Consider the following 24152-nt stretch of genomic DNA (forward strand, 5'->3'; position numbering starts at 1 on the left):
CCCCATTATGCCCCTTATGCAGTATGTATGATACCCCACACAGTGTAATGCCCCCATTATGCCCCTTATGCAGTATGTATTATGCCCCCACCCACAGTATAATTTCTCCCCAGTACCACCTGAGGTCCTGTAGTTGGAATAATCCCTCTGGAAAATGGTTTTCCCTCTGCCTGCTCCCCTACATATAGACCCTTGAGCATGTATACAGTCATGTAGGGGAGCAGGCCTCACTAGATATCGAGGCTTCGTACAGTAATATACCGCATGAGGATGATATCAGAGGAGTAAGACATTTCTTGAAATCGAGATCAATAGAGTGTAGCAGACATAATGACTTCATGGAGGATCTTCTAAAATTCACTCTTACACATAACTTCTTTCTTTTTGACAGGAAGTACTTCCACCAGCTCAGGGGTACTGCGATGGGGACCTGTTGTGCCCCCTCATATGCTAACCTATTCCTGGGCTGGTGGGAGGAAAATACAATATTCATAGATGATCATAAGTGGTGGCATCCATATATTGGGGTTTAGTATAGATATATTGACGACATTTTTATCATCTGGTCAGGAACGAGTGAAAAGTTTCTTGAATTTGTCAGGGAACTCAATATCTATAGAGTGAGCCTGAGATTTATGTCAGAGTTTAAATATTACCAGTTGCCTTTGCTGGATGTACTAATCAAGAATGAAGGGGATGGGACCTTAGGTACACTCATCTACCATAAACCTACAAGCACTAATAAACTATTGAAGTGGGATAGTCACCACCCCATCCTCATTAAAAAAAAGCAATATCCAAGAGCCAATTTTTACGATTGAGAAGAGACTGCTCTAATGTCACAGAGTTTAATATACAGGCAATAGACATGAACACCAGATTCATGGAAAAGGGTACCCACGATACATTTTGGATTCCACACGATTGTTTGCAGAAAATCAGGAGAGACAGACATTCCTCCATACCTAACCAAGAGAGCAAGAAAAAGATGGGATAACACGAGTAATAGGAACTTATCACAATCAGAGTGACCATATCTTTAATATCCTCAGAAAACCCTGGCCAACCGGGACCTGAGGGTGCTGTGGGATGTACTCCCACAATAACTTTCAGAAAGGGTCGGTCAATTAGGGACCGTTTAGTGCATAGTTTCTATAAAAACCTGCACCCAAGTGGACTTGGCTGGATAGAAGAGTGTGCGGTTTCTTTAGATGTGGATAAAGTTGTACATGTAATTGGATGAGACCATGTAAATCTTTCTCGAGTTCCTCTACAGGTAAAATCTTTTTCCAGAGGGATTATTCCAACTGTAAAACCTCAGGACTTTTATATATGGCCACATGCACCTGCCCCCTAGATTATGTATGAACGACCAAGAGGCAGTCTAAGAGGAGGGTGGGGGAGGGGGCATTTGGGTAATTTATGCCATGGTCAGGACACCCCAATTAGTGAGACTCATGAACAGTGCACATCGAGGTGAAACCGGAAACATCTCGTTTTGTATCATTGCGGCGGTTAAACCCAATGTGAGAGGAGGTGATCACAATAGATGTATCAAAAAGGAAAGCGAGTGGATTCCAGACTGGATGCACAAGCCCCTAAGGTACTCGAGGAGCAAATTTCCTATGCCTGTTTTGTGTGAATACATCCATATTCTGATTTACATTTTTGGATTTTATATTCTACCCATTGCTACTCAGTTTCCTGAGAATGGGGTTCACATATTGTTTTACTTCTTCGAGAGATCTGAGCTTCTGTATCAGAATTATTTCTTATTAGTTATATCCCACTTATACTATTTAGTAACTAACAAGTGTGGTGTTCCTTGTGTATGTCTAATTATGCAATAGGGGTCAAATTTGACCATTTAGAAATTTACTGTGGGCCACCATCCCATATTTTCTAGAAGTAGATCTACATGCTTATTGTATGATGGGAGGATGTGCAATACTTGTTGTTAGTCTCCCATGATGCTGATCTCAGAGGGAGGATTTTTCATTTGATGGAATGCGATCCAATATCATATGCACTCCGGTGTGGAGCGCAGACATCTGGGCATGCGCAATCGTGGACAATGATCCTAGATTCGCTCCGGCGTGGAATGATAAGTACGGGCATGCACAGTCACAGGTACGAGTGGAGCAGCGGCAATCAGTTTATCTGGTGTTTCAGCATAAAGCACGTCACTTCTGGACAATCGCACTAGGGGATGGACATTATCGGACCTCTAGCTCATGAGAAGTAGCGTAGGTGCAGTACATTATTGTAGACAGACTCCATTTTGTATATCCTGTGACAATTCACCTCTAGGAATGGGAATGAGCCTCCTAGTCTGGGAGGGGTTTTGGATGAATTGGGATATTTATACATGGGCACCTGGCTATTAGGCACACTATGCTGAACATCATGAATTATCATCCTTATATCAAGCCTCCTGATGAACCTGTTGGGGAAACGCGTTGAGGCGGATTATTGAAACATTGTCGGTAAATGAGACGAGAATTAGCTTTATGGAAGATGAATCTTTGAGAAAGTGTTCAGCTGCAGACTCCAAGAAAGAAACTGCTTGTTGTCTGTGGCCTAAAATATATAGGTTTTATTACCAGATGTAAAGAAGAAATCTAAATACTGTAAAATAATATATCTCCTCATATGTTTCCCTTTATTATCTCCAGTAATTGTATTATTACACAGGACTTTTATGATGTTACATCGGCTCATCATCTTCTCATTTAGGTCCCTACAATATCAGATCCTCTCAGTGAAGGTCTTCCATTTAAGAGAATTTTTCTTATGGACCCATCAAAGATGGATATGGACAGAGACAAGATGGCGAAGAGGATATTACATCTTACCCTAGAGATCCTCTTCCAGCTTACTGGAGAGGTGAGAGATTCTGATGACGTCACATTACATCATTCTTATCTATGGGAATAACAGATGGACAGAACTGGAGAGGTGAGGACTCTGGAAATGTCTGAAGTGAGATTTAATAATGTGTCTCTCCATAACCAGGATTACATAGTAGTGAAGAAGACCTCTAGTGGGCACTGCCAGGCCCCTGTATCTGAGGGATGGGAAAGACCCCTGAGCCCAATCACAGGGCCTCCATCTCACCTCTTGATTCATGAGGACATCAATGACCAGAAGATCCTAGAACTTGCCTACAAGATGATTGAGCTGCTGACTGGAGAGGTGACACTGCTGGGAATGCTGGGACATTACACAGTAATACTATGAAAGGATCAGGGGTATGACTGTATGATTGTATGTGTCAGGTTCCTATAAGATGTCAGGATGTTGCTGTCTATTTCTCCATGGAGGAGTGGGAGTATTTAGAAGGACACAAAGATCTGTACAAAGACGTCATGATGGAGGTTCTCCAGCCCCTCATATCACCAGGTAACAGACGGGGCTAAATACACACGGTCTATAATTATCTGTATGTAAAGAATGAATTCAGTCCCTGTATGTGTTTCCTCCAGATATATCCAGTAAGAGGACAACACCAGAGAGATGTCCCCGTCCTCTTCTTCCACAGGACTGTAAACAAGAAGAGCCCAATGTTCCTCAGGATCATCAGGTAGATGGAGAGAAGGTGTCATGAGAGCTCCCCTATGATGTGTACACGGCTGTGAAGGTCTTGTGCTCAGTCTTGTTTTATCCACCAGTATTATGTGTTTTTTGCTTGTGTAATGAGAACGGTGGAGATGGCAGGATTAGAGCTGATCATAGATGTGACTTCTCATCTGTCTGTGACTTTTACAATATTTGTTTCAGGGTGAAGATCTGACCCATATTAACACTACAGAGACATATGTAAGGGGTGATGAGTGGTGTAAAGAGGAAATTCCTACATATGACTACCCAGGTGAGTAATAACCACTAAACTCAGAGAAGTCACAGATTCTTCTCAGTCACCGGCTGTGGCTGCTTTATCAGTGGTGTAGTCCGTCCGTATCACAATCATGTGATCACCATTTTGCCTCTAGACCACAACATTCTCCTCCACCCAAAACTGTTCAAATGATTTTGAGCATTAAAACCCTTTTCCATAGAACTTACAACCTGGAGAATCCACCTACCCCCTGGGATTAGTAGACGCTGATCGTTACCTGCCCAGATCTGTAAACTACAAAGCCAAATGACCGCATACATAGAATTTGCTGACAAGTTAGAAAATCACTTGATGAAAAATAATATGATGGGTCTGTAAGAGAAAGCGGAGGGTAATGATGCTGTTCCTTCCTAGATCCCTGATATCTTATTGGATGAATCCACCTTCTCTCCCTTCTGTGCTGCTGAATGTGCTCATATGGTCCCTACAAGACCAGGTCCAGTCTTTCTGGCCAAACTTTACTTTTATGATCTACAACATTAAATGTGCAGTGAGGCCAAGTGTGAATTTCTGTACAATAACAACAGAGTTTCCCTTTATCCTGATTTTTCAATTTATTTTAAAACCGACTAACTTCAAACAGGATAGTGATAAACTATATTAAAAACATTACACCTGTGCTATGATATACTGTATCTCTAAGCTAAATTTAAGACACCTCAGCTCTGCACTATTATAAAAAGTTCTCTTTGAATGTCTAATATTTCTTCATGAAATTCATCTGACAGAAAATATTGGCCCTTACGATAGTTTAGATTGCCAAGAGCCCCCGAGCCCCATACTCTAATTACCCCAGAGAGGTTTCACCACTAGTTACTCACTATTTACTGATGGAGACTGTTGAGTTTGATCATTTCAGTAGATGTGTTATTGTCTATACTCACAGTTTTGACTACAGTAATTAGTGCCAAAAATACTCTGATTTAACCCTTTCCTACAGCCAGTTTTGTGTTCCTATCAGGGCCCATTTTTCAAATCTGACGTGTGTCACTTTATGTGGTGATAATTTTGGAATTCTTCACAAAGGATAATAGGAAACAAATGGACCTTACAAATAATATTCCAACTTCTCTTGAATGTGACACTACCCCATATACGGTTGTACACTACTGTCTGGGCACATGGCAGGTTAAGAAGGGAAGAAGCGCCATTTAGCTATTTGAATGCAGATCTTGATAGAATAGTTCGCAGACACAATGTATTGGGGGCACTGTTCATAGTCACCTGGCAGCTCAAAAGATGGCTACCACGAACAGGCTTGGCGCCATCTACTCCATTTTCCTGATCCCTGGGTTTGCCTTGCTCATCACCCTTTAACCCCTCTATATGGATTTGGACTTAGACAGAGACCCCTAGGCTTGGGCCATGGTGTTACCTGCTGTTCTGTGGTGTGAGATGGGAAGAAGAATAGTCAGGTAGCCGGGTCATATCCATGAGGGCAGAGAAAATACAAAATCAGAAGACGCAAGAGTAGTCAGTAAACGGGCCGAGGTCACAACAGGAAACAAATACACAAGCCGGGAGCTGAGCACAGAGGACTGAACCAGAGGAGAACAAGCCTGTATCTGGCAGCTTCCAGCAATATGCTTTCAGCTTTAGTAGGGTGTGGTGCTTTCCAATTGGCTGAAGCAGGAAGCAGATTACTCCAGCTGGACAGCACACACACCCATACTGCCAGACTGGATAGTACTACAGGTCCCAGGCTTCCTAATCTTACTGGCTGGACAGAGCCTGCTCCGCCCAGAGCTTCTGGTTCTGACGTCTCCTCCATCACCAGCGCCGCCTGCAGGATGAATAAGGCGGCTCCTGGTGACAGAAGCAGACGTCGCAGGAGCAGATCCCAGAGGAGATGGGACCCACCATTTACAGAAGCCCTAATGTGACCAAATTTCAGAAAACCAGAGCAGTAGAAATCCCCATAAAGTGACTCCATTTTGGAAATTATAACCCTCAGTGAATTAATCTATAGGAGTAGTGACTATTTTGACTCTACAGGCACTTTCTGGATATTAGCACGCAGTGGATGTTGGAGAGTGAAAATTACAAATATATCATTTTATTGCTCAACACATAGTGTCCAGATTGTGCTCCAGGAGACACACACCATCAATTAAGTGGGTTCTTCTCACTATAGTAATGCCAAATACATGGATGCTAAATGTGTTTTGGGCGCACTGCAAGGCTCAGAAGCGAGGGGGAGATCTGACTTTGGGAGAGTGGATATTGCTGGATTGGTTTATGGAAGCCATGTTGCTTTTCAAAAGCCTTTGAGCCACTAATGATGTGGAAACCTCTGGTTTTCCACTGACAGATGATGGACCTGAGTGAGGACTTATTTTTTTGTGAGATGAGTAGAACTTTTTATTGGTATTTTTTCACCTACATAACATTGTTTGGTGGCTTTTTATTCCATATTTTGGAGGCAGAATTAACAAACAGTTGAACACCACGCTCCACTGGTTCTTTCTATGAGGTTTTCTATTAGACTGTGAACTGTTATTGTCTTGGTGAATAATGATGGCTAACATAGGGCAAAATTAAAAAAAAATCTCTGAAAAAGATACAGCCTTACCAACACCAAATCATATAACAAATGCACTAGCAGGATGCTGCAGACCCCCATGATAAAGGCAGTGCAGGTGCAAAATACTTATGGAGCAATCACTCACAAACCTACCAATTCATGGAGGGTGTGGTTGCCTAGTATTAAAGACTAGATGGTGGCCCGATTCTAACGTATCGGGTATTCTAGAATATGTCTCCCGACGGTGGCGTACTTATTTTAAATCTGGCGCCAATTGGCCGGAGACGGTGTTTAAATTTGGGGCTGATATCGCTGATTGGTCGCAGCCGCCGGTCGCGACCAATCAGCGAACCGTGTTAGTGAGGACCGGGCAATTATAGTGAGGACTTATAATGCCCCATGCAGGATGTCACATCCCCTCCCTCTCTTATAATGCGCCATGCAGGATGTCCCTTGTCCCCCCCCACCATATAATGCCCCATGCAGGATGTCACATCCCCCCTTCCATTATAATGGCCCATGCAGGATGTCACCCCCCCTCCCTTATAATGCCTCATGCAGGAAGTCACATCCCCCTTCCCTTATAATGCCCCATGCAGGAAGTCACATCCCCCCTTTATAATGCCCCATGCAGGAAGTCACCTCCCTATAATGCCCCATGCAGGAAGTCACATCTCCTCCATATAATGCCCCATGCAGGATGTCACATCCCCCTTTCCATTATAATGGCCCATGCAGGATGTCACCCCCCCCTCCCTTATAATGCCCCATGCAAGAAGTCACATCCCCCCCTCCCTTATAATGCCCCATGCAGGAAGTCACATCCCCCCCATATAATGCCCCATGCAGGAAGTCACCTCCCTTACAATGCCCCATGCAGGAAGTCACATCCCCCCATATAATGCCCCATGCAGGATGTCACATCCCCCCTTCCATTATAATGGCCCATGCAGGATGTCACCCCCCCTCCCTTATAATGCCCCATGCAGGAAGTCACATCCCCCCTCCCTTATAATGCCCCATGCAGGAAATCACATCCCCCCATATAATGCCCCATGCAGGAAGTCACATCCCCCCCATATAATGCCCCATGCAGGAGGTCACATCCCCCCTCCCTTATAATGCCCCATGCAGGATGTCACATCCCCTCCCTCTCTTATAATGCACCATGCAGGAAATCACATCCCCCCCTCCCTTATAATGCCCCATGCAGGATGTCACATCCCCCTTTCCATTATAATGGTCCATGCAGGATGTCACCCCCCCCTCCCTTATAATGCCCCATGCAGGAAGTCATATCCCCCCCTCCCTTATAATGCCCCATGCAGGAAGTCACATACCCCCCATATAATGCCCCATTCAGGAAGTCACCTCCCTTATAATGCCCCATGCAGGAAGTCACATCCCCCCATATAATGCCTCATGCAGTATGTCACATCCCCCCTTCCATTATAATGGCCCATGCAGGATGTCACCCCCACCCTTATAATGCCCCATGCAGGAAGTCACATCCCCCCCCCTCCCTTATAATGCCCCATGCAGGAAGTCACTTCCCCCCATATAATGCCCCATGCAGGATGTCACCCCCCCTTATAATGCCCCATGCAGGGTGTCACCCCCCCCCCCTGTTTAATGCCCTATACAGGATGTCACCCCCCCCCCTTATAATGCCCCATGCAGGAAGTCACATCCCTCCTCCCTTATAATGCCCCATGGAGGAAGTCACATCCCCCCCAAATAATGCCCCATGCAGGAAGTCACATCCCCCCCATATAATGCCCCATGCAGGAAGTTATATCCCCCCAATATAATGGCCCATGCAGGATGTCACCCCCCTTATAATTCCCCATGCAGCAAGACACATCCCCCTCCCTTATAATGCCCCATGCAGGAAGTCACATCCCCCCATATAATGCACCATGCAGGAACTCACATCCCCCCCATATAATGCCCCATGCAGGAAGTCACATCCCCCCATATAATGCCCCATGCAGGATGTCACCCCCCCCCTGTTTAATGCCCTATGCAGGATGTCACCCCCCCCCATATAATGCCCCATGCAGGAAGTCACATCCCCCCCCTCCCTTATAATGCCCCATGCAGGAAGTCACATCCCCCCCTTATAATGCCCCATGCAGGAAGTCACATCCCCCCCTTATAATGCCCCATGCAGGAAGTCACATCCCCCCCATATAATGCCCCATGCAGGAAGTCACATCCCCCTTTCCATTATAGTGGCCCATGCAGGATGTCACCCCCTCTCCCTTATAATGCCCCATGTAGGAAGTCACATCCCTCGCTCCCTTATAATGCCCCATGCAGGAAGTCACATACCCCCCATATAATGCCCCATGCAGGAAGTCACCTCCCTTATAATGCCCCATGCAGGAAGTCAACCCCCCCATATAATGCCTCATGCAGTATGTCACATCCCCCCTTCCATTATAATGGCCCATGCAGGATGTCACCCCCCTTATAATGCCCCATGCAGGAAGTCACATCCCCCCCCTCCCTTATAATGCCCCATGCAGGAAGTCACTTCCCCCCATATAATGCCCCATGCAGGATATCACCCCCTCTTATAATGCCCCATGCAGGGTGTCACCCCCCCCCTGTTTAATGCCCTATGCAGGATGTCACCCCCCCCTTATAATGCCCCATGCAGGAAGTCACATCCCCCCTCCCTTATAATGCCCCATGCAGGAAGTCACATCCCCCCCAAATAATGCCCCATGCAGGAAGTTATATCCCCCCAATATAATGGCCCATGCAGGATGTCACCCCCCTAATAATGCCCCATGCAGGAAGTCACATCCCCCCCCCCTTATAATGCCCCATGCAGGAAGTCACATCCCCCCCTTATAATGCCCCATGCAGGAAATCACATCCCCCCCATATAATGCCCCATGCAGGAAGTCACATCGCTCCCATATAATGCCCCATGCAGGAAGTCACATCCCCCCCATATAATGGCCCATGCAGGATGTCACCCCCCTTATAATGCCCCATGCAGGATGTCTCCCTCCCCCCTGTTTAGTGCCCTATGCAGGATGTCACCTCCCCCCTCCTCTATAATGCCCCATGCAGGAAGTCACATCCCCCCCTCCCTTATAATGCCCCATGCAGGAAGTCACAACCCCCCCATATAATGCCCCATGCAGGAAGTCACATCCCCCCCATAAAATGCCCCATGCAGGAAGTCACATCCCCCCATATAATGGCCCATGCAGGATGTCACCCCCCCTCCCTTATAGTGCCCCATGCAGGATGTCACATCCCCTCCCTCTCTTATAATGCGCCATGCAGGATGTCACATCCCCTCCCTCTCTTATAATGCCCCATGAAGGATGTCACATTCCCCCTTCTATTTTAATGGCCCATGCAGGATGTCACCCCCCCTCCCTTATAATGCCCCATGCAGGAAGACACATCCCCCCCACCCTTATAATGCCCCATGCAGGAAGTCACATAACCCCCATATAATGCCCCATGCAGGAAGTCACCTCCCTTATAATGCCCCATGCAGGAAGTCACATCCCCCCCATATAATGCCTTATGCAGGATGTCACATTCCCCCTTCCATTATAATGCCCCATGCAGGATGTCACCTCCCCCCTCCCTTATAATGCCCCATGCAGGAAGTCACATCCCCCTCTCCCTTATAATGCCCCATGCAGGAAGTCACATCCCCCCATATAATGCCCCATGCAGGATGTCACCCCCCTTATAATTCCCCATGCAGGATGTTACCCTCTCCCCTGTTTAATGCCCTATGCAGGATGTCACTTCCCCCCCCCATATAATGCCCCATGCAGGAAGTCACCTCCCCCCCATATAATGCCCCATGCAGGATGTCACCCCCCCCCTCACTTATAATGCCCCCTCCACGATGTGACACCCCCCCCCACCTCACCATTTAATGCCCTATGCCCCCATACAATAAAAAAACAAAAAAAATCCAATACTCACCTCACTTCTTACCTGCTGCTGGTGCTGCTCCGGACTCCTCAAGCTCTGCACTGCCTGTGACGGCTTAGGAGAGAGCGCAATGTAAAAACATCACCGCGCCCTCTGACCTGAGACGTCACAGAGCAGCAGCGGAAGAGACAGGAGCTGCTGCGGAAGCACGGGGAGAGGTAAGTATTGTGCCAGGTGCCGGGGCCCTGAGCAAGTGGGAGGGGAGGAGGGGGCGCTGACACCGGCACCGCACCGCTCATGGACCGGCGTCACCGCTCCCCGGTCCTCCCTTCACACTTGCCGTCGGGAGATCAGCGGCCGTTGCCGCTGATCTCCCGACGGTAGCCGAATGGAGGTCAGCGGCGCCTCCGGTCGGGGTACTTATGTTGCCAGCAGCTGGCTGCATTGCCACTGACCTCCGTGCGGCAGATGAACCGCTAACGGCCGCCATCTTTTTCTGAAATCTCGCGTCGCTGATTGGCCGCGGCCGGACCAATCAGCGACGCGGGATTTCCTGGACAGACAGACGGGATAAGATAATTATATATATTAGATGCACACAGAAGAAGCTTGCATAGGACACCAGTCACACAGGCAGGTTTGATGCACAGTGTCTGGCTTAGCCTATTGATGATGCTCATACTATTAGATCAGGAGGGCTACCCAGCACTATATAAGTGCACCCACATGGACAGACACCCCAGTACACCCAACCAACACTAAATTGCTAGTGCATTTGTTATCTGATTTGGTGTTGGTAAGGCTGATTTTTCTGTGATGTTTTCTTGGTAAATAACTTTTACATAAAGTGAATTTTTACGGAGAGTTTAAGTAGAAATGTTCATCAATATAAATTTTAAGGATATGTTATTCATAAATAATAATTGGTTTTATTCTTTCCAGATGACTGTACCGAGAGATCAGAGGGACAGCTGAAATCAAGTTTTATCAGACATAAGATAACCCACACAGAGGAGAAGCCTTTTTCTTGTTCAGAATGTGGGAAATGTTTTAGCCATAAATCATCTTTGGTTATACACCAGAGAACCCACACAGGAGAGAAGCCTTTTTCATGTTCAGAATGTGGAAAATGTTTTGGCCATAAATCAGCTTTAGTTAATCACCAGAGAACTCACACAGGGGAGAAGCCTTTTTCTTGTTCAGAATGTGAAAAATGTTTTAGCCAGAAATCAGGTTTGGTTAATCACCAAATAACTCACACAGGGGAGAAGCCTTTTTCCTGTTCAGAATGTGGGAATTTTTTTATCCAGAAATCAGCTTTGGTTAATCACCAGAGAACTCACACGGGGGAGAAGCCTTTTTCCTGTTCAGAATGTGGGAAATGTTTTAGCCAGAAATCAGATTTGGTTAATCACCAGAGGACTCACACAGGGGAGAAGCCTTTTTCCTGTTCAGAATGTGGAAAATGTTTTAGCCATAAATCAGATTTGGTTAATCACCAGAGAACTCACACAGGGCAGAAGCCTTTTTCTTGTTCAGAATGTGGGAAATGTTTTAGCCATAAATCAGCTTTGGTTAATCACCAGAGAACTCACACAGGGGAGAAGCCTTTTTCTTGTTCAGAATGTGGGAAATGTTTTAGCCAGAAATCAGTTTTGGTTAATCATCAGAGAACTCACACAGAGGAGAAGCCTTTTTCTTGTTCAGAATGTGAAAAATGTTTTAGCCAGAAATCAGCTTTGGTTAATCACCAAATAACTCACACAGGTGAGAAGCCTTTTTCATGTTCAGAATGTGGGAAATGTTATGCAGATAAATCAACTCTTAACAAGCATCAGAAAACTCATACAAGGGAAAAGCCTTTTTCATGTTTAGAATGTGGGAAATGTTTTATACGGAAAGCGCATCTTGATGACCACCAGAGAGCCCACACAAGGGAGAAGCCTTTTTATGTTCAGAATGTGGGAAATGTTTTGTGAATAAATCATCACTTCTTAGTTACCAAAGTACTGACACAGGAGAGAAGCCATTTTTATGTTCTTAATGTGGGAAATGGTTTCCTTGGAAATCAACTTTTTTTAAACTTCAGAGAAGTCACACAGGGGAGAAGCCTTTTTCATTCTAATCTAAAATTGTATCTTTTTAAAGGGGTTTTCCACTACTAGGACAACTTCTTCTCATTCCTCATGTTTGGCCTTGTTAAAATAAAAAACAATCATACGCAACTCCCATTCTGGCACCGTTCCATTGGTGTCACAACTTGCGTTTCCAGTGCTCACATAAGGTTGTTACATCACACAATCCTGCTCCTAATCAACACCACCTTTGGATGTATTGAACATCAACAGGAAGGCCATGGCATGGACATAGCACCGAGAGAACGCACACACTGAAAACACTCTCTTCAGACCGTGTTCCTGGGGGAATTATAAGCAATTTACAGCCTCAAACATGACGTCCGATATAGGAAAGAAAGAGGAGATCGGAGGTTAATCTGAGGTCCTCCACCTCCGTCAGCATGTCTGGTATGCAGCGTTTCTTATGGAAGGTCTTATCTTCCTGCTCCGGAGCCATTACTGCCTCATCTCAGCGTGGTAAAAGAAGCAGTCTTAACCCTCATGATGCCAGACAGCTCCAGCCTGTAAATCCTGCACCAACTTCTCTCTTAATGTCGGCCTGAGCAGTGCTTGCTTCACAGGGACATTTACTCCCCCAGCCACAGGGAATTCTGATATGGAGAACGCCATAATTGATTTGTATATCATATTGCATCTATCCCTACTAAACAATAGATGCAGCATTATATACAAATGCTGGAGACCAAATACAAAACTGAAATACGTCCCCTCACTTCTAGCCTGTCACAGCTTACTGACGAGGTACAGAGATTAGAGGCGGATGTCGTACAAGATGTGGGCTATCAAAATGCTCATAAATAAACAGTCTGTTTAATTTGGTTGATGACCATGAAAATCACAATAATATCTGGATAAGGGGTATACATGAAAGCATCAATGCACAAGCGATCATGCCAACACTATTGACATTAATCAATAATATCCTTGGTGACCCTATTGATAAGTAACTGGAGACTGACAGGGAACACCATACATTAGGCAATCATGGCCCAGATCCTGAGCATCCAAGGGACATTATCTGTCACATACATTTTTTCAATGTAAAAGAGGCCATTGTGAGGAAAGCAGGGGAGTTGAGTCCTGGTGATTTTCAATGGAAAACGTATACAATCGATCACATATCTATCCTGAATGACACTTGCTAAAAGAAGGGTATTGAAACCACTACTTGATGCTCTATTGAAAAATGGCCTGATGTACTTCTGCGGTACCCTTTCCAGCTGCAGGTCCGAAAAATGGAACATTGTATACTTTGAAAGATCAAAGTGACGAGACCTTTCTGTGATGTCCTAGACATTCCCAGAATCCATATATCTGACTGGCCACCTGCTCCACCATTGCCACAGAGAGTTCCAGCACGTCACAGAAGGTGTTCAATGGATCAGGAACTTGATGATGATGCAGCCAGATGGGAAAGGAACCTGCCAATCATATGAGCTCCTGAAATGAATCTTGTCTTCCCTGATGAGAGACAGTTTGCAGATGCTTACTTATTTCTTTAAGCATATAATTAGATATATCTAAATAGAGCATTAGGTGCCACTCTTCCACTATATAGAATGTCTAAGTTCATATAAGATCTTAGACCAGCATATAAGTTGAGTTCACATGATACTACTGTAATATCAGGCTGTATTACTTTACTTGCTTTATATTCCATGGTTCCACCTAATAGGAATCCTAGAACTGAAAGTTTGACTTACGCCTGTAAAGACAACCCCCAGTTAGGGACTTGCATTGGGATCTGCTTGTTTCGCAATTTCCTACTGTTTTGATATATTCATAATCTATACTTCTTAGACACTGAGAGGTAGATGTTACTATCTACCGTCTATACTTCCTCTTTTCTTTTAATCTTTCTCTCTTCCCCCTCCTCCTTTTTTTTCATATAATATGGCACAACTCAAACCTTGTTCATTGAATGTCAGAGGACTTAATGTTCCAGAGAAAGGAGCTCAAGTGTTTTATCGTAGGCATAAACAGCACGTACATTTTCTCTTTCTTCAGGAGTCACACTTTAGAGACGATCATATACCTCAGTTTTCTAACAGATATTATTCATCTTGGCGTCCCAGAAAAATGCAGTTTTGAAGTCTAAGGTGCTGAGTATAGGCCGCCACAGATCACTGCTGCATACTATTGTAGAAACACTGTCTGACACGGAGAGGAGGTATGTGTTTAAGATCTCGATCTACTCCAAAATTTTGACTTTGGTAAACGGCTATCTCGCTAATTGTGACCAAATTAAGACAGGCCGTCAATACTTACTTTTTGCTAAGGACCTTATCATCATTGGAGGTGACTTAAATTTTGTCTTGGATCCTTGTTTAGACGCGTCCCTGGGCTGGTGTCACCAATCTAAATCACAATCAAAAGCTTTGCTAAACCTGCTCTGGTCTTTCCAACTGGTCGATGTATGGAGGATACTACATCCAGACTTAAAGGATTGTACGTATTATCCTCCTTTACACAATACATATAGCCGTAGAGACTTTTCCTTAATAAGCCATCACTTGCTTACATGGAAACCTACATCTCACTATGATACTATGTTACATTTGGATAAATATCCTTTGATGGTTAAGACAAAATGGGAGGAGGATGTGGGTCCCTTATCTGAGGAGCAATGGGGGAAATACTGGATTTTGACACCGAAACTTTCATTGTCAGAGTCACAAAGATTGTCCCGAATTCTTCTCATTCATAGGGTATATAGATCCGCAAGTATTTTATTTAAAATTGAAATACAAACGGATGACACATGTCCTAGATGTGGTTAAAATGTTACCCACTTGATGCATATGATGTGGGAATATTGGCGACTACTGGACGGGGGTGATCGCTCTTGTACTATCTGTATTTGGGATATTACTTCAGTTGGAACCTAAAATCTGTATCCTAGGACTCCTGGGAGAGGACATAGATCCAGACTCCCATATGGCAATAGCTAGCTCAGGAATATTATTCCAAGACAAAAAGTTGTTAGTACTACATTGGATAGACAATTCTCCCCCAACGATAACAGAACTAAGATCCAGGATAAATAACACTCTATGGTTGGAAAGTGGATCTTATATAAAAAGGAACGCTCTCAAGAAATTCATACACATATGGGAACAATGGTTAATTACTCCAGGTATTGCTTCAGAAATACTACCCTGGATCATTTGTACATATCCCTGCAATAAACCAGGAATGTATATCCTTATATCTAAGGTGTCAGCAAATATTAATTGTCTCAGTCCACACAATTGTCCCTTCTTAGATATATTCTTTTTCTTTTGATGTCCCAATAGTGAAAATAAGCCGTCAGGAAGTATTCAGATATTTATGTACAAATGTAAAATTACTATTCCAAAACATTGTACTATAGAGCGATATTGGGATTTATATCATTGTAAACCGGTTCTTGTATTGTTTACTGGTTTTTCTTTCTTATTATTTTTTTTGTCACAAAGTTTATATGACAAAAACAAAATGTTGGTCTTTCTTTTGTTAAATAAAAATGATCTGATTGAAAAAAAGAAAGGAGGGAAGGTCTTTACTAGATCAAACGTATAGAAAATATCAAGATCGCATGTGAAGGTACTCATACGAATTCACAGATAAATGTGGTCTCTCATTGGCAAGAAGGTTACATCTACGGATGCAAAGGACATACGTATCCAAAATAAAAGGAGCACCGCGGCTATAAATTCATAACCCCACTGACATAGCTGAAGCATTTCATTGCTATTATAGCTCACTATATAATATTCATGGACAATACCACTAATACTCTTGAAACAAAAATTTATAAATATATTATGGACACTGCCGTTCCTTCCTTACAGACCCCTGAGCAGGAGGTACTAGACAAAGCTTTCACTGAACAAGAGATAGGAGAGGCCAATAAATCATTCCCTATCGGGAAGAGCCCTGGGCCAGATGGGTTCAATAATAGATTTTATAAGATGTTTGCACCTCTGTTATTACCTTTTTAACTAAATTGTTCAATAAAATCTCAGAAGACCTTACCCCCCAATCACTTGAAGCTTATATAATGGTTTTATCAAAGCCTGGAAAAGGACCAAATACCTGCCCTAATATTCATCCAATATCATTCATTAATGTAGACGTCAAAATATTTTCTAAAATAATTACAACATGGCTCTCCCACTATCTACCCTCAATTCTTAGCAACGATCAGGTTGGTTTTGTTAAGGTTAGAGAAGCTCGTGATAATATACTGTAGATAAAACATTGTTGTTAAATTCACATGCAAAAGCCGAGGGGATCCCAATGTGCCTTGTTTCTGTCTACGCTAAAAAAGCATTTGACACAGTGCATTGGACTTTCTTGAAGAGCACCTTACCACAAATTGGGTTGCGCTCTTTCTTGTCTAAAATTCGATCCTTATACGCTGACCCTAAAGCAATATGGTAAACGGCCTTCATTCTGACACATTTTCTATTAAAAATGAGACAAAGCAAGAGTGTCCCTTATCACCTCTCCTATACACATTGGTGATGGAACATTTCACGGTAGCGTTATGTAAAAATCCAGATACTAGTGGAGTTACTATAGACTCACATATCTATAAACTAGCTCTACATGCAGATGACTTGTTGCTCTATGTTTCAAACCCACTTATCTCATTTCCCTCTATAATAAAGGATTTAAAAGAATTCGGCCATGTAAGCAATTTTAAAGTCAACTACTCTAAAACAGAAGCCATAAACATAACTTTTAACGCTGAACCGACACAATAACTTATTTCTAACTTTCCCTTTAAGTGGCAGAAAGATGCTAGAAAGTACCTGGGTATACAAATTCCGGTGAACTTGGATGATCTGTATCATTTAAATTATATCCCCCATCCTTGAACAAACGATTCAAAATCTAATTAATTAGAACTTAAAACCCTTGTCCTGGTTTGGACGTTTTAATGTGATCAAAATTGGCATTTTACCAGATCTTCTTTATATATTTCAGACCGTTCCGTGCTGCGTTCCTCAGACCTTTTTCTCCCATCTCAACAATTCTAACAGCAAGTTTGTATGGGGAACATCGAGGCCTAGGATACGTGTTAAAATATTGTGTCGTCCCAAAGAATAAAATGGGGTACTAATCTGCCAGATCTAAAAAAAAATCCCATCAATCTTCGATTCTTATGAGAACAGTGGACTGATTTAGGTTTATGTAAAATAAGCAGTGGATGAAACTGGAAGAGGACCTCTCTCTCTGGACACTCACATCTCAACCTTGGATTGACAAAATACATGCAGAAACTAAACTATTAATGATACTCACTATTCTGCCACCGATGTACGTGGGGCGAGATGTGTCTCAGGGATGTGACACGGATCTCTGTATAAGCAATGGCATATAGCGTCAACTCACTGACCTGCGATTCTGTTCCTCATGACCTGCACGTGGTAATCCGGAATGATGATGCAGTGATGAATTCAACAGATTTATTTACAGTTCTTGATGAAGTGAGATGAGGGAAAGTGAAGGATGAGGAAAGGGTAGGAATTGTAGGTATTAGAGTTGCTAGGTAAAGTGGTAACAAGAGAATCCTTTCTCCAGTCCTGCAGCATGTGTAGTCAAGATGGATGTGAAGAAGAAGGAAGTGCTGAGCAGGAGATAGGAGGAGTTACAGACCGAAAGGTGTTGTGGGTAAAACACAGGAATAATACATGTTATAACAATGGCCAGTAAATGGCAGCAAAGCACAACAATACAATAATCATGTAACATTAGGTAATGCTCAAAATGGCTGAAAGTCTTTTCAAACAAAGAGCTGGACAGCACACTCCCTATCTGAAATCCCTGGATTTCACTATATTAAATGTCTTGAGGTGGAGGTGTTTTCCTCAAGTACTGAGGGATACCTCAACCTGAAAGACAAACAATGCATGCAAAGCAACAATAACAAATAACAAACGAGGTAGACGAATGTCTATAACAGTTACTTAAGCAATCCAAAGGATGCCCATCTTCGGATTGGACAAGCCGCACTAGGCCAAACTGTCTCCAACCCAATTGTAATCCAGTGGTTACAGTTCTTGGAAAGTTCCTTATGATTGAATGGATAGTCCTTAATTCTCAACTGACATAAGTAAGATGACCTCTGATATAGGCCTAATGAAAGATTTGGGGTCACCTTGCTTCTTGACTGTTACTTCCACTTTGAACACCTTGCCATCTTCACTTGAAAAGGTTTTCGATATAAGTCCCATAGGCCATGCGTTTCTTTTTGCTTTCTGGTCTCATGAGAACAAAATCTCCTACTTGTGAGCTAGGTTTAACTTGTTGCCATTTTCTCTGTCCATGAAGAAGATTAAGGTACTCCCTCTTCCATCTACTCCAGAAACAGCCAGATGTTGCACGTGTTTCCAACGTCTCTAATATTTGTTACCGGACACAGAGTCTTCAGGTGGGTTAGGAAGGGTTCCAAGTTTCTGAGTGAGGAGAGTTGCTGGTGTTAGAATAGCAGGAGATTCCGAATCCATAGATATGGGAACAAGTGGTCTTGAGTTTACAATAGCAGATACTTCTGCTAAGAAAGTGGTTAAGGTCTCTTGACTGAGTCTCGAGAGGTTTGAGTCCATCAACATAGACTCCAGTATCCAACGAGTGATGCCTATCATTCTTTCCCATGATCCGCCCATATGGGAAGCGTGAAGAGGGTTGAAGACCCACGAAAAGCCATTGTTTGCCAAGAAATCCTGGACTGCTGTTGAATCTAATTGTAGTTCTCGACAGGCACCTACAAAGCTTGTTCCACAATCAGACCTTATTTGCTTGACTGGTCCTGGTATGGCGAGGAATCGTCTTAAGGCATTGATAAAACTGGGAGGAATCCATTGATTCTATTACTTCTATGTGTATTGCTCGTACACTCATGCATGTGAACAACACTGCCCAACATTTACTTTGTGCATGTCCGCCTCTAGTCCTACATGCAGTGACTTCCCACGGGCCAAAAACGTCCAAACCAATATAGGTAAACGGTGGCTCTGTGCTTGTCCTATCAGCAGGCAAATCAGACATCTGTTGTTGTTGCAGTTTTCCTCTTGCCTTGCGACACTGAACACAAAGATGAATTAAATGGGAAACTTGTCTCTTTGCTCCCACAATCCAGAGGCCTGCAACTCTTAAGGCACCTTCAGTGAAGTGTCTGCCTTGATGTTTGACCTTTTCATGGTAATGTCATATTAGCAGAGTGGTGATGGCCAGGAATGATTAGAGGATTCTTTTCTGCCTCCTCCAACTTGGCTTTGTTTAAATGACCACCGACTCTCAGTAAACCCTTCTTATCAATTACGGGATTTAAGTTGACAATAGGGCTGTTTTAAGGGACATCTTGCTTTTTAAGTATACATTCCATTTCATTGCTGCACATTATGTATCACAAACAGTTCACTCAGAATAATGTCTTCTGCAGAGAGAGGCTTATGACAGATGTGCCAACTGCGACACTCAGCGTTACTGTCCTTATTGCAGTAGCATTGTGCGATGTGGACTAACCTTGCAATAACACGAACAAGCCTTGTCCATCTGGAGAAGCGATCAAATCGCCGACAGTCCAAGCCATCCTTTTCCTTGGAATTGGTGATGAGGGTGCTGACATCAGGACGGATCTCTGGGTCAACATCTGGATCCTGAAGACTGAAGTTGTCTTCAACGGCAGTCTCTTCACACTGGTCGCAAAGGAACTCCGGTCCTGTTAACCAAGAAGAGTTTACGAAGGCACCAACAAACACTGGCCTAGTAGCAAGGTCAGCAGGGTTAAGATGGGTTGGAACATACTGCCATTGCTCAGGTTTAGGGGATTTCCTGATCCTTTCAACGTGGTTACTGACATAGAAGCATTTTTTCTGGTTGTATATGTAGCCCAGAACAACCTTGCTGTCTGTGTAGAATCTTATGTCAACCACGTGAAAAGCTAGTTCACTCTGTATGAAGTCTGCAATCTCCATGGCTAGTACAGCCCCACAGAGCTCAAGTCTGGGTATGGTGTGCTCGGGTTTAGGAGCCAATTTAGCCTTTCCAAATAGAAATCCAACATGGGCTTCATTGTTAGAGTCTATAACCTTCAAATAGGCAACAGCTGCAATAGCTTCAGTAGAGGCATCAGAGAATATATGGATCTCTTTCCTTTGACTCATAGCAAGAGATGCTGGAGTGTAACAACGTGGTATGTGGATTTTATCCAAGGCGCAAAGAGATTCCCTCCATGACTTCCACTTTAGTTGTTTGGCAGCAGGGAGTGGTGCTTCCCAGTCCTTAATAGACTCTGAAAGTTGCTTTAACAGAAGCTTGCTTTGTATAGTCAGGGGTGCAACAAACCTGAGTGGATCATATAGACTGTTCACCACTGACAGAACTCCACGCTTAGTAAATGGTTTTTCTGTACCACTAACCTGAAAACTGAAGGAGTCCTTTAGTAAGTTCCATCTCAAGCCCAGACTTCTCTGTACTGGTGGGTTGTCTGAACCTAGATTCAAGTCTCTGAATTCTGAAGCATGATCATTAGAGTGAAAGGCCTTCATGACAACAGCACTATTGGAGGCAATTTTATGCAATCTTAAATGAGCTTTAGAAAGCATACCTTGTGTCCATTTGAGCAGATCTATGTCTTCGTCCGCTGTGGGCAGGGATTTGAGACCAATGTCCACGTAGAAGTCCTTTTCAACAAACTGTTGGGCGTCCTTCCCGAATTCTGCTTCACCATCAGAGGCGGTCCTACGTAGGCCGTATGTAGCAACTGCAGGAGGACTGTTTCCAAACACGTGCACCTTCATGCAGTATTCAACTATTTCCTTGCTGGTGTCATTGTCTCGGTGCCATAGAAAACAGAGATAATTTCTGTGATCTTGTCGCACGATCAAACAATGGAACATTTGTTCAATGTCAGCAGTAATGGCGACTGGCTCTTTTCTGAATCTCATGAGCACTCCCACCAGGTTATTAGTCAGGTTGAGACCAGTGAGGAGAACATCGTTCAGAGATACACCATCAAGTTTGGCGCTTGAATCGAACACCACTCTGATTTGTTTAGGCTTTCTTGGATGGTATGCTCCAAAGGAAGGTAGATACCAGCATTCTTCATTGGCTTGCAAGGGTGGAGCTGGCTCTGCATGGTCATTGCGAAATATCTTCTCCATCAATGCTACAAAATGGTCCTTCATTTCAGCCTTATTTCGCAATGTTCTCTGCAGTGAGGTGAACTTTGATAAGGCCTGTTCTTGGTTGTTAGCAAGCATGGCCCTTGTACCCTTGAAGGGTAAGGGAACGACCCAATGGTCAGATTTGTTCTTGAAGAATCCACTGTCCATTATTTTAATAAATTCCTTGTCTTCTATGGATAAGGCGACCTTGTTGTCATCTTGTGTTGTGTGAAACACTGTTCTCCCTAAGTCGTCACCATAGGGAGTGGGAATGATGTCAGGCTCTTGGATGAAGTCAGAGAACCTTTCTTTCACCTCGTAGTGATGAGAGCATGGTTTGAAGTGACTTGTGCAACCATTTTGAAGTACATACGTTTTAAAGGAGTTGACTTCGGATGCCTTGTGACTCTTATCCAGACATACATTGCCCACGATTACCAAGCCTAGATCAAGTATTTGGGCGTATGGAGCATCATCTGGGCCATTGCATTGTTGGCGCACTTTGTGGACCCTTAGAATGTCTCTCCCCAGTAGGATTAGAATATCAGCATTCGTGTCCAGAGGAGGAATTTCGTTAGTTAAGTGCCTCAAGTGGGGATGATGAAGCGTGGGAATTTCTTCCATGTTATCAGGTATCTGGTCACATTCAATTAAAGTTGGCAAGGGTATGTGCATGTTCCCCTTGATTGAAGAGATAATGTACCCAGAGGCTCTCCTACCAGAAGTCTCAATATGACCAGAACAGGTGATGAGGGGTTACGGAGCCGTTTGTCCTTTTATATTGAAGATCTCAAAGGGTTTTGGCTTTGCTAGAGACCTGTTACTTTGCTCATCTATTATGGCATACATTTTGGCATACATTTTAGAGGCCTTGTCGGGTTGTCCTTCTGGATAGACCTTGACCAGACATACTTTAGCGCAGCATTTAGGACCAGTCCCTTCTCCACATACTTCCATATATGAGGAGGAAACAGCAGTTGCAGCTGGATCAGAAACTTGTGGCTCCCCGCCATGATTTTGAGCAGGATTGGGTGCTGCATTGTGAATTGTGTGGAGCTGGTGTGGGATGCATAGATGTAACGTGTTTGTCACTACTGCATTCAGTGCACTTAATGACAGCCTTACAGTCCTTAGCAAGGTGGTCTGAGGAGGTGCAACACTTGTAACATATCCCTAGCTCCTTGAGAGTATCTCTGCATTCCTGCAAAGTCTTTGCCCTGAATCCACGGTATTCCTTAAGTGGGTGATAGTTTTAGGAGCAACAGCGTTTGTTTTGTTAAAAGAGGGTGCAGTAAGGGGAACGTCAGTCTTTCTCACAGATACTGTGCTCCTTATCTCTTTACGTTTGGTGATATTGTTATCATACCTTGTAGATCATGATGATGATGAAGCTGGTGGAGTAGGTTCAGTGAAGTCAAAGCTGGGATCATTCTTCTTCCAAGCTTGATCACTGACGAACCTGGAAAAATATGAAAAGGGAGGAAAAGACACATTATGCTGTCCTTTATACCGTGAGCCATGGTCTGCCCATTTATCCTGCATGCATTTTGGCAACTTGAGGCTATGTGCCCACGATGCAGAAATGAAGCAGAAAATTTCTGCAGCATTTCTGCATCTCCCTGGCAGAAAAAAACGCATGCAGATTGTACATGTGTTTTTCCTGCCAGGGACAAGCGGAAATGAAGCGTTCTTCACATGCATTTCCGCATGCGGGTGTCGAGCGCTTTCCAAGCGATTTTAGCATCACTTGGAAAGTGCTTGACAACTTGGTCACACTATATAAATGCATGCAACCGGCATGGATTTATATAGTGTGACCTGAGAGAATGGTAAAAAATAAATATTATACTTACCTTCTGACAGTCCCCGGTGTCTTGCTTCGCTCCGTTCTGGCTGCTGGGAGATCGCCGTACACTGAAAGACCTGCCGTCACATGACTATGACGTCAGCGCAGGTCCTTCAGTCCTTCGCGATTTGCTGACAAAGGAGAACAAGCGCTGCGGGGGCCGCCAGAAGGTAAATATAATCTTTATTTTTTATTTTATTCTTTTTTTTCCAGGTACAATGGTACCCAGGTCTGGATGAGAGTCTCCTCTCCTCCAGACCTGGGTACCATCCGCACATTGAACCATGTGATATCCGCTTGTGGAGATGCAGTGATGCGGATATGACGCGGTCCAATGCAAGTCAATGGCGGCGATTATGCTGCGTGTTCACAAAATTAATGGACATGCTGCAGAATTTTGAGCGCAGCATAAACGCTGCGGAAAAATCCAGTGCGGCTTGTCATGGGGGACCATGGGGGGCGGATTACCAAGTGTTTCCCAAGCGTTTATGCCGCGGAAATTCCGCAGCATAAATGCTTGAAAAACGCATAGTGGGCACACAGCCTGAGAATTACTGGAGTCACGCCATGAGCAGTATCAAGGTAGCTCAGTCCTGAAAGACGTGGGTCTAATTTTGCCAATTCTATTTCCTTTAGCAGGTCACTCAGGTCTTGAAGTTTTCGATTGTCC

At 44.0% G+C, this 24152-nt stretch overlaps 1 protein-coding gene across 1 annotated transcript; it reads left to right on the forward strand.

The window, feature by feature from the left end:
* The first annotated feature begins 1457 nt into the window (after positions 1-1457).
* On the forward strand, positions 1458-14212 carry LOC141197705 (uncharacterized). The gene is made up of 7 exons (XM_073662791.1): positions 1458-1526; positions 2737-2886; positions 3016-3195; positions 3279-3402; positions 3486-3583; positions 3781-3871; positions 11283-14212. Exons 1-7 carry the CDS (start codon positions 1458-1460, stop codon positions 12317-12319), a joined length of 1749 nt encoding a protein of 582 aa, XP_073518892.1. The 3' UTR covers positions 12320-14212.
* Positions 14213-24152: the final 9940 nt, after the last annotated feature.

The sequence above is a fragment of the Phyllobates terribilis genome, unplaced genomic scaffold (assembly GCF_046119375.1).
Source record: "Phyllobates terribilis strain yellow unplaced genomic scaffold, ASM4611937v1 Scaffold_86__1_contigs__length_6382490, whole genome shotgun sequence".
Classification (NCBI taxonomy): domain Eukaryota; kingdom Metazoa; phylum Chordata; class Amphibia; order Anura; family Dendrobatidae; genus Phyllobates; species Phyllobates terribilis.